The sequence below is a fragment of the Syngnathus floridae genome, chromosome 11 (assembly GCF_059516105.1).
Source record: "Syngnathus floridae isolate MCC-2025c chromosome 11, RoL_Sflo_1.0, whole genome shotgun sequence".
NCBI classification, from domain to species: domain Eukaryota; kingdom Metazoa; phylum Chordata; class Actinopteri; order Syngnathiformes; family Syngnathidae; genus Syngnathus; species Syngnathus floridae.
Window position 1 is genome coordinate 15753523 of NC_142423.1, and position 12264 is coordinate 15765786.

A 12264-nucleotide genomic window follows, 5' to 3' on the forward strand; every position below is an offset into this window, starting at 1 on the left:
TTTGCGCCTCCAATAATTGCAGCGCACTGGCATGGAAATGAACAAGCGGTGCGGCAATACCAAATTTCTCCCCAACCTCCAGCCGTCACACTTACGTATTTCTGTGATGATTTTCACCGTAGACAGCCGTGTGAAAATCCATTATACTTACCGTGTAGACTGTACACGTAACATAAAAAGGAATTGAAGCCAAAGAATGAATTATGAGTGAGCAAATGGAAGCATATTCCTCTAAGAGTGCATTTCTTGCTCCTGACAATAAGAATTCATGGATGGTGGCATGTTTTTTGCTTTCATGATGGATTGCGATTGAAAGGACCAATTCTTCGATCTACTGCGTTGTTTTATTTCACCCTTGAAATGGTTGAAAGCATGAAGCATGACATGGCCATCTTGCTGCCTTCTCCCTTTCACTCTCTTCTCAAGTATTGAGCAAGTTCTACTACATTGAGGGCTTGCAAACAATGCTTTGCTTTGCTTTGCTTTGCTTTGCTTTGCTTTGCTTTGCTTTGCTTTGCTTTTCTTGTTTTTTGTTGTTGGAAACAATGAGAAGAGGCACTTTGGAGAAATGGATTTGGATGTTTATTCGTTAGGCTTGGTTGAACACCTGCTGACACACACTTCCTGGCTCATTGACTAGAAGTTTCAGCAACAAGTCATCTGAGGCTTGCATGGACGCTATTCCAGAGGGGAATCCTCCTGAATGATGATGATGCTGCTGCTGCTGCTCATCCCTCAAGTAGTACTGTCATAAATAAATCAGTGTTGATGACGCTTGGTGATTTTCAAAGCCTGGTAGTAAGTGTTAAATGCAACGACCCCCCCTAGAGTATGATTGGCCCTTTCTTGTGTCTCCAAGGGGACAAGACAATGAAAACTGTACCAGTGAGTCAACAGCCCCCCATTACAGTGGCGGATTTGATGGCGGGTGCCAAGTACCATCTGAGGGTTTACTCCCATGAACTCAGCAACGTCACCAGCAAATCTGTCACCTTTGAGACCAAGCAAGGTGAGGGTTTTGATCGGATCGGATTGATTGATTGGCAGGCCCTTGACCTAAGAAGTCTTCTCTTTTATTGTGATCAAGAAGAAGAATCAAAGATACATACCTGAGCCTGTGTGAAAAGCTATTTGCCCCTTGAACATTGTAACTGGTTGGGGGAACAATAGCTACCAATGAGTCTCTGTGGAAAGCTTCCTTTCAGAATCATTTCAATTCTGGAGGCTTTCGGAGCATGAACTGCCTTTTCAATTGGATGCGTACGTGGCTTTGACGATGCCACTCCAAAACCTTCATTTTCATGTTCTTAAGCCAGTCAGAAGTTGGCTTGCCCGTGCTCGTGACCCTGTTACGCATAAGCCTGAGATGAAAAAAAGAAAAACGAAGGAAATGTTCTCCGTTGAGCAGGATTTTCTGGTCAAAAACACATTTTATGGTTCCATGGAATACAGGAAGTGGTCCAGGTCCTGAATTAGCAAAGCAGTCCCAGGCTATGAACAGTATCACTACCCTGTTTAATTGATGGTGTGATTATTAATGGGTTTTTAACGAGAGGCTGTTTTTACGTTTACACAAAATGAAGCGACACACACTTTGCAACAAAAATGAATAATAAAGTGTCTGTCTGTCTGTCTGTCTGTCTATCGAGCTCGATAGCTCGATAGCTCGATAGCTAGCTTGCTACTCCTGGGAAGCGTCACTTTTATTTCATTTTTTTCCCCTCTATTTGTGGATAATGGCTCTCTCTGTGGTTCACTGGAGTCTTAATGTTTTAAAAATGGCTTTGTAGCTCTTTGTCTACATGTCATCTACTTTATTTTTCATTTCTTCTTACTAAATGTCCTTGGATTGTGACATTTTGTTTCAGCTTTTTGGGCTGGCTTCATTTCCTTCGGCAAGTTGTGTGCAAGTGATTGATTTATTGGTGTGGAGGTAATCGGTCGTGGGTTTGATCAGTAAAAACAAACTCGGCTACCCCCACAAATGTCATTAGCCACAGCTAATTTGTAATTCAACAATCGGTGCAAGTAGTACTTTTTCATACTGGGCCAGGCGGCAGCTTGAAATGTTGTTTTTCCCCCTTAACAAATAAAATCACCAACTAAAAACTTCATTTGATATGTACTTGGTATATTTGTCCGATGAGCTTAAACAGTAAAGTGGTAAAAATGATGCCAAAAAAAGCAATTGGAGAAAAGGGCCAATCCTTTTTCACAGCATTGTAGTCGGAACATGTCAACTTCAGCACAGACACGGCCAATGCACTTGATTTGACTGTTACATTTCACTCACGGAAGGTGGTTTCCTTGTTTCCTGTTCTGTTATTCAATTGCAAATTTGTCGCATCAAATCAAGTGAGTGATTTGAAACCGTGTTCTGTCAAGAGGGTGACATTTTTCTCCCTATTGGATTTGCTCTGTATTGTAGGTCCCACAAATGAGGTGAGATATTACCGTAGGCTTATGCTACATATTATTGCTCGTACACAAGAGCTTGTCTTCAGAGGGCCACTGAGATCTGATCATGATGATGATAATAATGATAATGTGACGGCGAGCCTAAATTGAATCGATGGCGCCGTGCTATAAGCTGGAAAGAAAAGCTGATACTGTCTTGCTTTTTCTCCCTCGGCGTATGTATGTGCGTGCGGCGGGCGGCAGCCTATATTGACCAGGTGGACATCGCAACTCAAGGCTGGTTCATCGGCTTGATGTGCGCCATCGCCCTCATCATACTGATCCTTCTCATCGTCTGCTTCATCAAACGGAGTCGTGGAGGCAAATATCCAGGTCAGACTTAACGGAGTAGGCCAAAAATCTACAGGGCGGGGCGGGGAGGGGAGGGATTTGCGTCAAAATGCTTCACACAAATGCATCCCCCATTTTTACACCTTTTTTCAGACCCACACATACGTTTGTGATTTTCACCTTGTTGTTTTTTTCGGATATATTTGAAAAATGTATTTGTGGATCTGAAAAAGACTTGATAAATGTTTTTGTGTATTTGTGACACAAATCTCTTCCCACAAGAATGCCAGTTCCTAATTCACTCGGTTGCCTTTGAACAATAAACCAGTCAACTGCTAATGGCTAAACAAACGCTGCACAAGCACCTCACAAGCATCTGTCTCCCTTGCTTGCCTGCCTGCCTGCCTGCCTGCATGTTTTGGGATGACTTGCTTATTCCCACTTCAGGAATTAACAAAAGTTGTATCAACCCTGCTGAGTATCGTCATAGCAAATGTGCTGATCCAAATCAATTTAGCTGCAGTTGACATTCTGCCATACTTGCATCTTTGAATACAAACATTGGATTTTGACAAGCTGTTGTTACTATTCAGCGATACAGTATGTTCAAATTCAATTGCAAAAGTTGAAATATAGCTTCTAAATAGCATGACCTCGTTTGAATCGGTATCATCAAAGTATGTTTTGGATTCTGTTTCAAAATTCAACAGTGCAAAAATTGTTTGATTCAATTATTGATTAACACATGAATACACTTCACTGCTACTGTACAATTAACCATGGTTGGAGTGACACAATTAACAATGAAAACGTTTCATGAAACATTTATAGTTTGAAATCAAGTTGAAGTCTTTGTAGGTAACTGTAATGTTTTGCAGTTTCTATAATGTCTAGATGGCGCTTGCATGACTGGTTTGCCAAGTGGTCTAGGTAGGTGCTGCTGCGGCTGCTGCTGCTGTTCTATGGAAACTTTTCAACTAACGTACTTCTTGAGCTGATTGAGACACTAGAAAAGCAATTTAAAACAACAACAACAGCAACATGACCCTTGAAAGGACTTTATTTACCGAACCAGGACCAAATAATGGCAGCAATACGAAATGTATCTGTACATTTCGACAGCTGGCCGAGTAATATTGGATTATTTTGGGTTTGAATAAAATGACCTTCACGCACAAGTTTATTCATCAAACCAAATAAGAAGCTGTGAAATGGTCAAAAAAGCATGTCGCTAAATATGTTTGTAGTCTAACACACGTTTGTGCTTTTTTCAGTTCGAGAGAAAAAAGATCTTCCTTTGGACCCTGTTGATCACAAAGACCCGGACGGATCCTTTGAATACCAGTAAGTGGTAGCAAATCTGCTCACATTCACTCATGGACTTTCCCTCGTAAAACAAACATGTACAATGCAATACGACACTACGCAATATACTACGTAAATGGCTTTTGTTTTGAAGTCGAAGAAGAGCAAAACCTGGAACGCTTCAAGCAAAATGAAGTGCCTTCAAATGAGCGCGTTCACAATTTCAAAAATGCCTTGCGTTCACTTCCCAAAATATGAACGAGTTCATGAACTTTTGTTCAGCGGTGGTTCTGAAACTTTTTGTGACCTAGTTCCCCCTACCCCCCAAACTGGAGACTTAAAAAGTGTAGATCTGAAAAGCTATTTGAATTGGACCTAATGTATGGATGTATGAAATGTATCATGTCTTTTGCTCCTTTCAGGTTCCACTGATTGCTGAGGCATCATTCTTCTAAAAGAACAATGACTAATGCCCACAATTTGTCTAAAATGTCTTTGACGTTGCATGCTAACTATACTTACTACATTGCCTTGCCTTTTTTTCTCTCTCCATTATTTAGACTACCGACTGTAATAATCAACACAATGTAGCATAAACCAATTTATAAAACTTGATCTAGTCATATTTGTTTCATCATGTTGCATCAAATCTCCAAAAGCTATTGACGTAAATGAGTACTTTTACTGCCTCTTTGCTTTTGAAGTAATACATCGATCTCACTTTTGCTGGGAAGCTAATGCTATGGAAGCCTGTCGAGGCAGGTGACTAAATGGAGGCTCCTCATTCGTTCCAATGGGCTGCATTGCTGTGGGCAACCTTTTTGACGCCAATTCTGTGGTCATGCCTCTTCATCCATCCATCCGTCCGTCCGTCCATCCCCCATGTGTTTGCTCTTTCCTCCGTTCACGTTAACTCTTTACTCCTTTCTTGCCCTCGCATCACAACTTGTCTCTCACATATGCTGAAATGACTCATCACTGCCTGACAGGAACCAAAACAAGAACAGGTACTTTGGTTATGCCAAGGCATCTTTCCTGGCACTCTGCATGTCCAGGATTTGGGGTGACTAACATTTGACAGACTCAAGAAAGCGTCGTTTGCTTTCTGATCAGTGCCGCCCGCCGTCCTTACTCGTTATTGCTCTTTTGAGCAGGCAAGACAAGAGAAGCTTTCATTGCCACAAGCTCAACTCTTGACTCTCGTCTTTTACGCGATGGAGTCCACGGATATTGTAATACGTCACCGCGTATGTTATATTTCCATCGACTTTGTGATATTTCTCACCTTTGCTCTTTTAGTTGCATCAGCATGTGCCGTGGAGTGGAGTGTATAATCCCTAGTCGCTTGGATTGAACTCAGTGGTCTGTATTTGCGTAGTTGTGTTTCCTGTCAAGGAATATTTTCTGCTATTGGTTGCTATTTAAAAGCATAACATGCAAACTGACAAGATCAGAGGGAGAGCCAGATGTCACTATTTTATTTGGAAGTCCCTCCCCCACAAAGAGAGAGTGACACAGAGCGAGAGAGAGAGAGAGAGCGACAGAGAGAGAGCATGTTGTCAGCACGTCTCCATCCAGTCAAAGTTTCTGGGTTTGTCCCAGACCTTTCTGTGTGGAATTTGCATGTTCTTCCCGTGCTTGCATGGGTTGTCCTCCGGTTCCCCCTTACATTCCCAAATTATGCATGGCAAATGAATTGAATCATGGAAATCCCTGTCAGTGTGAATGGGATTTTGACTGACTAGCGACCACATTGTATCTGCCTCCTGGCCAAAGTCAGCGGATGACAGTATATACTGCATTCATAAAGGGTAAAGATGAAAATCACACAATTTTTCATCCTGAATACAGTGTGTGAGTGTGCGTGCCTGCGTGCGTGCATATGTGCGTGCGTGTATTTTTTGTTTTGTGGTTACTTTTTTCATATTTGTGATTCATTCATTATCAGTGTACAGCTGAAGCTCAATTTTACGCGCTTCCATTCTACGCGACTTTCTAACACAGTTTGGTCGCGGACCCCAATTTTTTTTTGTCGTCAAATCTCTTTTAATATGAATGTCAACAGACCTGGAAGTAGGAGGGAGCATTTACGTTGACGTGGGCGAACGGACCCCTTAGCTGCCCAACAACATGCCTGACGTAAATTAACGTGACAAAGGAGCCCTTCGGCTGCCTAAAACATGTTTTTCTCAAAAACCAAGACTTTGTCTCAAGATTCTCTCTTGGGGTTAGCGCAATTCCGTGTAAAATCGAGCTGTAGCTGTATTTAGTCGTTAAAACTAACAAGACTATTTTTAAGGTAATACTTGCAAAAGCGTGCATGTCGAAAAACGATTCAGAACCGACCGTGTTCATATTAATGAGCTGTATATGAGATTTCCGTGGCCTGGCCTGGCCTGGCCTGGCCTGGCCTGGCCTGGCCTGGCCTGGCCTGGCCTGGCCTGGCCTCCTTGAAAGTGAAGCGTTAAAAGGCCATGGAAAGAGAAAAATAATCGCCTGCTTCTCTTTGACTTGCAGCAGCGACGAGGACAACAAGCCTCTTCAAGGTAGCCAAACATCACTGGAGGGCAACGTGAAGGAAAGCGACGACAGCCTGGTGGACTACGGAGAAGGCGGCGACGGGCAGTTCAATGAGGACGGCTCTTTCATCGGCCAGTACACGGTAAAGAAGGACAAGGACGAGACTGAAGGCAACGAAAGCTCGGAAGCCACCTCGCCTGTCAATGCCATCTACTCCCTGGCGTAGTGCAACCTTTTAGACTCACTCGCTCGCTCGCTCGCTCGCTCGCTCACACGGCCTAGCGCACAGGTGAAGGAAGACTCCTTATGAATACGTAGTATATGCGACTGTGAGCTATCAGCTCATGCCTTTATTTTCCATTTCCACAACTTGGAGAAGAAATGTGGTCGGTTTGCTTTTGTGCTCAGCCAGCCTGGCTGGCTGGCTGGCTGGCTGGCTGGCTGGCCGGCCGGCTGGCTGGCTGGCTGCCCTTTCTCCACACAGACTTGAGTGTGCCTTCGGGGTAGCTTTCAGCGGCCTCCAAAAGCACTCTTCTTTTTTTTTTTCTTTCCCCACGAGTACTAGGTTCAACGGCATATCGGCCTACAAGCGTCAAACTCGGCAGGATGCTAGCAGATATGTTTATCATATTGATACATATACACAAAGAAAGATTGGAATTTTCCACCGCTGGTAGATGTCTCATTCAATCTTAATGAATGCTGTACACAATTTAGCGCCCCGTCCATCCATCCGTCCATCCGTCCGTCCGTCCATCCATCTATCTCGCTATGCACTAGCATGCCACTTCACATTGCTTGATATCTGCACGTGTTGTTTTTGATCCCAGCTGCAGGGTATATGACACATGCTTCTAATCACGTTGCCTTTTACACTGTGGTAGAATTGCTTTTCTTACCTCAGAGTGCAGATGTCCAATATGGTAACCGCGTCAAGAAAAAAGCCATATGTGCTATAGCAGCTCTGACAGTGTACGTTGCTAATGTGTCCCATTTGTACAAAAACAACTCGTTTTGTAGCAGGGGCGTAGCTCAACAGAAGAAACGTTTGGAAGGCGTCAAAGAGTTACTTTTGCTCGAGGATCACCAGAAGACAAAAAGCTGCCGCAAGCTGACTGATGGATGCGGTATAGTAAGGTGTAGTATACATGATGATGAACATTGTTTTTTATTCACATTTTATTTCACACACTTTATACCAACACTGCAACATCTATTTAGCATCATAATCTCATAATGGAGTGAATAGATATTCTATATTATAGCCTACTACTTTTTCAAAAGTATTTTCTTATTGGTGACAGCAGCAAAGTTGCCCATTTGTTTTTAGCTCCAATAAATTCCCCAAAAAGATGAAGTCATGTACGCATGCAGTTTCATCGTCGGGCAAAAATGCGGCCGCATGCTCGCAATTTCTTCTTCACTCTTTGTGTTTTGTTTCAAGCAACACGGCAATGTTTACGTAGTAGTATCATTCCCCAAACAGAACAAAGCATTCTTTGGTCATTGCTGTGCTGGGCCTGTTGAATAGTTGGAAGTGCTGAGTTTGGAGCAGACGCTACATTGAAGTAGCCACAGTACCATAGTAGCACACATATCAAGGCAAACAGGAATGCTTTTTCTTTCTTTTTCTTCTTCTTCTTCTTCTTCTTCTTCTTCTTTCCAATTTGCAAACACACCACGAGTAGCATCGTGAGTGCACAATGATGCTGTTGCTGATCATAATTGCAAGAGTCGATGGAAGAGGAATAGTATCGCGTCTTCGGTCAAAATTGGCTTTGTCAACACTTTTGTGCATTGAAGTTTTCAAAACGTATAGCATGAGAAAACCTTCCATTGATCACATAACGTGGAAATGTTACGGTGCTCTTTTTGGAAAGAAGTAGAAACGCACCGTTTGTATGCCTGCCTGCAATTCTAATTCTGACTCCACTGCTTGACTTTTTGCATTCATTCAGTCCAGCACAATTCAATTGAGCACAAGAGAGTAGTGCTAATAGATCCAATCGATTTCCATTTGACTTCAGTTCACGACCGGAGTTCATATTTTATCTGACAAATTTATTTGATATTGTATTTATTGCTTTATGTGGATCCTGTTAATTCTTTAATACCAATAGGTAATCATGTATTTAATAAATGTGACACAAACATTTTTGACCCCTTTGTTGTTTTATGTGACCAATAGCCCAAATGTTTGCAAAATAACTTCTTGTTCATTATAACACGTACGTAAGTGTAACATGTTCAATGCGAATTGTGTTGTCGTACACGAGAAAAGCTTTTCTTGTACCCATCTTGTATTACTCTTATTATTCTCATTTATGTCCGTCCGCCTCAAAGCAAAATGCTGTTTGCAATTGATCTGTCACATACGAATTATGTAGTACATTAGCATCCCGAAAACAAAACAAAACAGCCTGTTGTAAATATTGAAATGTTTAAGCCCCAAATTCTGCTAGATCCAACAAACAAATAGGCCTCACTCATTTGAAAATGTGAGCGGCACCCTTGTTATGTAGCTTTGACTAACATTTGCACTGTGCAACCAAATTCACGGCCCGCCTCATCTCACTCGTTGCTTTGACTTTGTAGTAATGTGCTGTTTATTGGTGCTTTGGAGTTCATACGTAACTGTTGTTCAACCATGCGTTTTGCTCAAACTCATTTCCTTTTCAGTGCCATATCTTATTCCCATTGCATAAGCTAACCTGAAATTGTAGTGGCCCAAACAGAAGAAAATTTCACACCAAGTCGACTTGCAAAGTAAATAGGTAGCAGTAGTGATTAGAAACTCAAAATCCCGCAGAGTGCAGGACTGGTCCAATTTGAAATAATGAATGACGTCATCCTTGGAACAAAAACACTGATTGCCATCGTCCTGAGCTCGGAATGAAAGCCCAGGCTCCGATTCAAAGTGCAAATACTTCAGCAGCTTACTGAAAAAAGGAAATACTCACAACCATAGCTCATAGAAAGACAACTGGCAAAAGAGAAAGAATCATCCATTCTGACTTTTCTTTGTCATTTAGTTGCGCTCATTTTCCTTTCCTGCAGTGTCTCTTTCTCTCTCTCCTCTCTCGCTCGCTCGCTCGCTCTCTCAGTGTCTGTCTCCTGCTGACCTTTTGTGAGTGGGGGGGGGGGTCAATGTGCCATTGTCCACTGTGCTTTACTTCATTTCTGCGAACAATAGAACATTTGCAACATCATTGTTTTCAGCTTTTCTGCAATGAATTATCTTTTTGATGATGCTCTTCGGAGCCCTGAGTCCAAATCTTGTTTTGACATGCAATGAACGGCTTTTGAAAGAAACATCGACTTAATAATAAAACTAAAAAAAGTCAAACATGTAGTCACCATGTACGCGTGCGTGTATGATGCGATGTTGCAACTTCTGCTAGCCAAGCCCTCTTTATAGTAAAGCTATATTCTTTTCTCTACCTTCTGACTTCTGGTCTTTTGTCCAAGTCGCTCATTCTAAATAAGTGTGTGTGTGGGGGGGGGGGGGGGGGGTGCATGCTTTACTTTATTTTATTAGTATGAAGTGTAGTTACACATCCTTTACCGTAGGTGGCAGTGGCATTCGCAGTTTTATAGATGCACTTCAAATTGTTGGCGTTACAGACTGAACAACTCTGGTAATAAGCTTATTCTTTGTTCTATATTTCTTACTTTTGTTTGTTTTCTTTCAAATGGCCATTACAAGCGATTTTAAACTTTCCACTGTTATGATGGAGTCTATATTACCTTTGACTCAATGGTGATCTCATTTCTCATGAAATAGTCAAATTCCACCTCCTCACCCCCCCCTTTCATGACACCATCCAATAGCTGGTTGCTGTTGCTTCACGCAACACCATTGATGAACAGTGATGAAAACTAGAATGGTGAATAAGTGTAAAGCATCAATACACATACCCACACATAATTAAAAGGATTTTTTATTAGCTCTGAAGTGGTCATAGATTGTATTTTTATTTGCTGTCTTAGTTGTTTTTCTTTCAACCTGACAGAAATATGTATTAATCTTCATCTGTGTCAATTAGCTAGAGTAGCCAATTATTTTGAAATGTCCATTACATTTATTCCCTTCCTTGTCTGGTGTGAGGAAAGCCAGGACGGGAACTCGACCCGCTTCTAAATGTTTGCCCCCCCCCCCCCCCCGTCTGTCATTTGTTATGTTGAGTAGTCAATGAAGCAAAATCCAATGTCTCGCACAAAAGCATTTGTCATGGTTTCTACTGTCCGGGCAGACCTGGAGGAGGGGCTTCAAAGTACTCTCAATCTCGGAAGACTAAATTATTCATGCGTCTTAAGATCTTTGGTTGCAGACATGAAGACTTCTACTTGCTCGGGCCCTGGTGGCCGCTCCTACTGCTCATCCTGAAAAGGTTGAATAAGAAAAACCGATATCAAATGATGTTTTTCACCTCGCCGTGGCATCCCATCCATTGTGGATGCCTATGTGCCGTATCCTGCTCTCTTCCACCAAAATATTCTCATTATCAAAAGAATACAAGTGACTGACACAGCATGCAAATGTGCTTATGTTGTGCGTTTTGATGACTATTGACATTGGATGATGCTTGGAAGTCTTTGCATGTCCTAAAAGCATTTGCCAATGTCTTTGAAACTGCATTCATATTGATTGCTGCTGGTTCAGGGAATTTGGAGACTGAAGAAGACAGTGGAAAGGAGAAGGCTTAGGGTTGCAAAGGGTGCTTGGGGGCAGGGAAGCTACTGGACAAATCAAGTGCCTGCCTGCCTGCGTGGCTGCCTGCCTGCGTGGCTGCCTGTGTGTCTGCCTGTGTGTCTGCCTGCGTGGCTGCCTGCCTGCGTGGCTGCCTGCCTGTGTGTCTGCCTGCGTGGCTGCCTGCCTGCGTGGCTGCCTGCCTGCCTGCCCGCCCGCCCGCCCGCCCGCCCGCCCGCCTGCCTGCTTGCCCTGCCGGGGGTGGGTGGTGTCAATGTGACATGAGCTAATGGCTCTCTGCTGCTGGCATCTGGCTAATGTGCATCTGCGGCGGAGCAGCTCATTTAAGAGTCAGGGTAGAATCCCCAAGGGAAGTGGGGGCTTTGCAAACTCGCATAGCCTCCTCACACTCAGATAATTAGCTATATTTCTTGCCAAGGACATTGTCTCATTGATTCTTGCACCACTGACTCCGCGTACTGTTAAGCCCGCAATATTTGTGTGCGTTTGTGGTCAGGCCTCACCTGAGTCTCTCCATTCAAATCTGTCGTCTTTTGACCTGTCGCGAATGATAAATAGTGGCTATGACTAAGGACAACTTCATTTGTTCCACATTCATTTGGATGAAATAGCGAAAAAAATGGTTTGAAAATGTACGAAACGTTTGAAAATGACATTCGTATTTCTTTCTTTTTTTCCTTCCCCCAAACTAAAACTAGTTGGACGGTCACAGACCATTGTTTGCGGTGTCCTGCTTGGTCACTGCCTTGAAATAGGTAACAGTAAATAGCCACGCGCTTCCGTTGTTGTTCTTTCTGTTCCTCCTTTTCAGTCCAGTCTTTTGCGACACACCTCCTGCGTCTCCTTTCCTGCGACGGCACCATAACACTATTGCTTTTATGCCGGTTAGATCATTTTATTTCATTGTCTTTATCCGCCACACCTTAACAGCTGGTCCGTGATTATATTGTCTGACAAGAATCCGGTCCTTGGTGCTTAAA

At 42.9% G+C, this 12264-nt stretch overlaps 1 protein-coding gene across 2 annotated transcripts in view; it reads left to right on the plus strand.

Moving 5' to 3' along the window:
* nfasca (neurofascin homolog (chicken) a) overlaps positions 1-10013 on the plus strand; it is a 40293-nt gene extending 30280 nt beyond the window's left edge. Inside the window, exons 30-34 of one of the 2 annotated variants that reach the window (XM_088390407.1) lie at positions 860-1009; positions 2662-2790; positions 4023-4092; positions 5043-5060; positions 6571-10013. In XM_088390407.1, the coding sequence (XP_088246533.1) occupies positions 860-1009; positions 2662-2790; positions 4023-4092; positions 5043-5060; positions 6571-6799 (596 nt within the window). In that variant the 3' untranslated portion in view covers positions 6800-10013. The remainder of the gene's footprint in view (positions 1-859; positions 1010-2661; positions 2791-4022; positions 4093-5042; positions 5061-6570) is intronic. The other variant, XM_088390408.1, reaches the window with a different exon arrangement.
* Positions 10014-12264: the final 2251 nt, after the last annotated feature.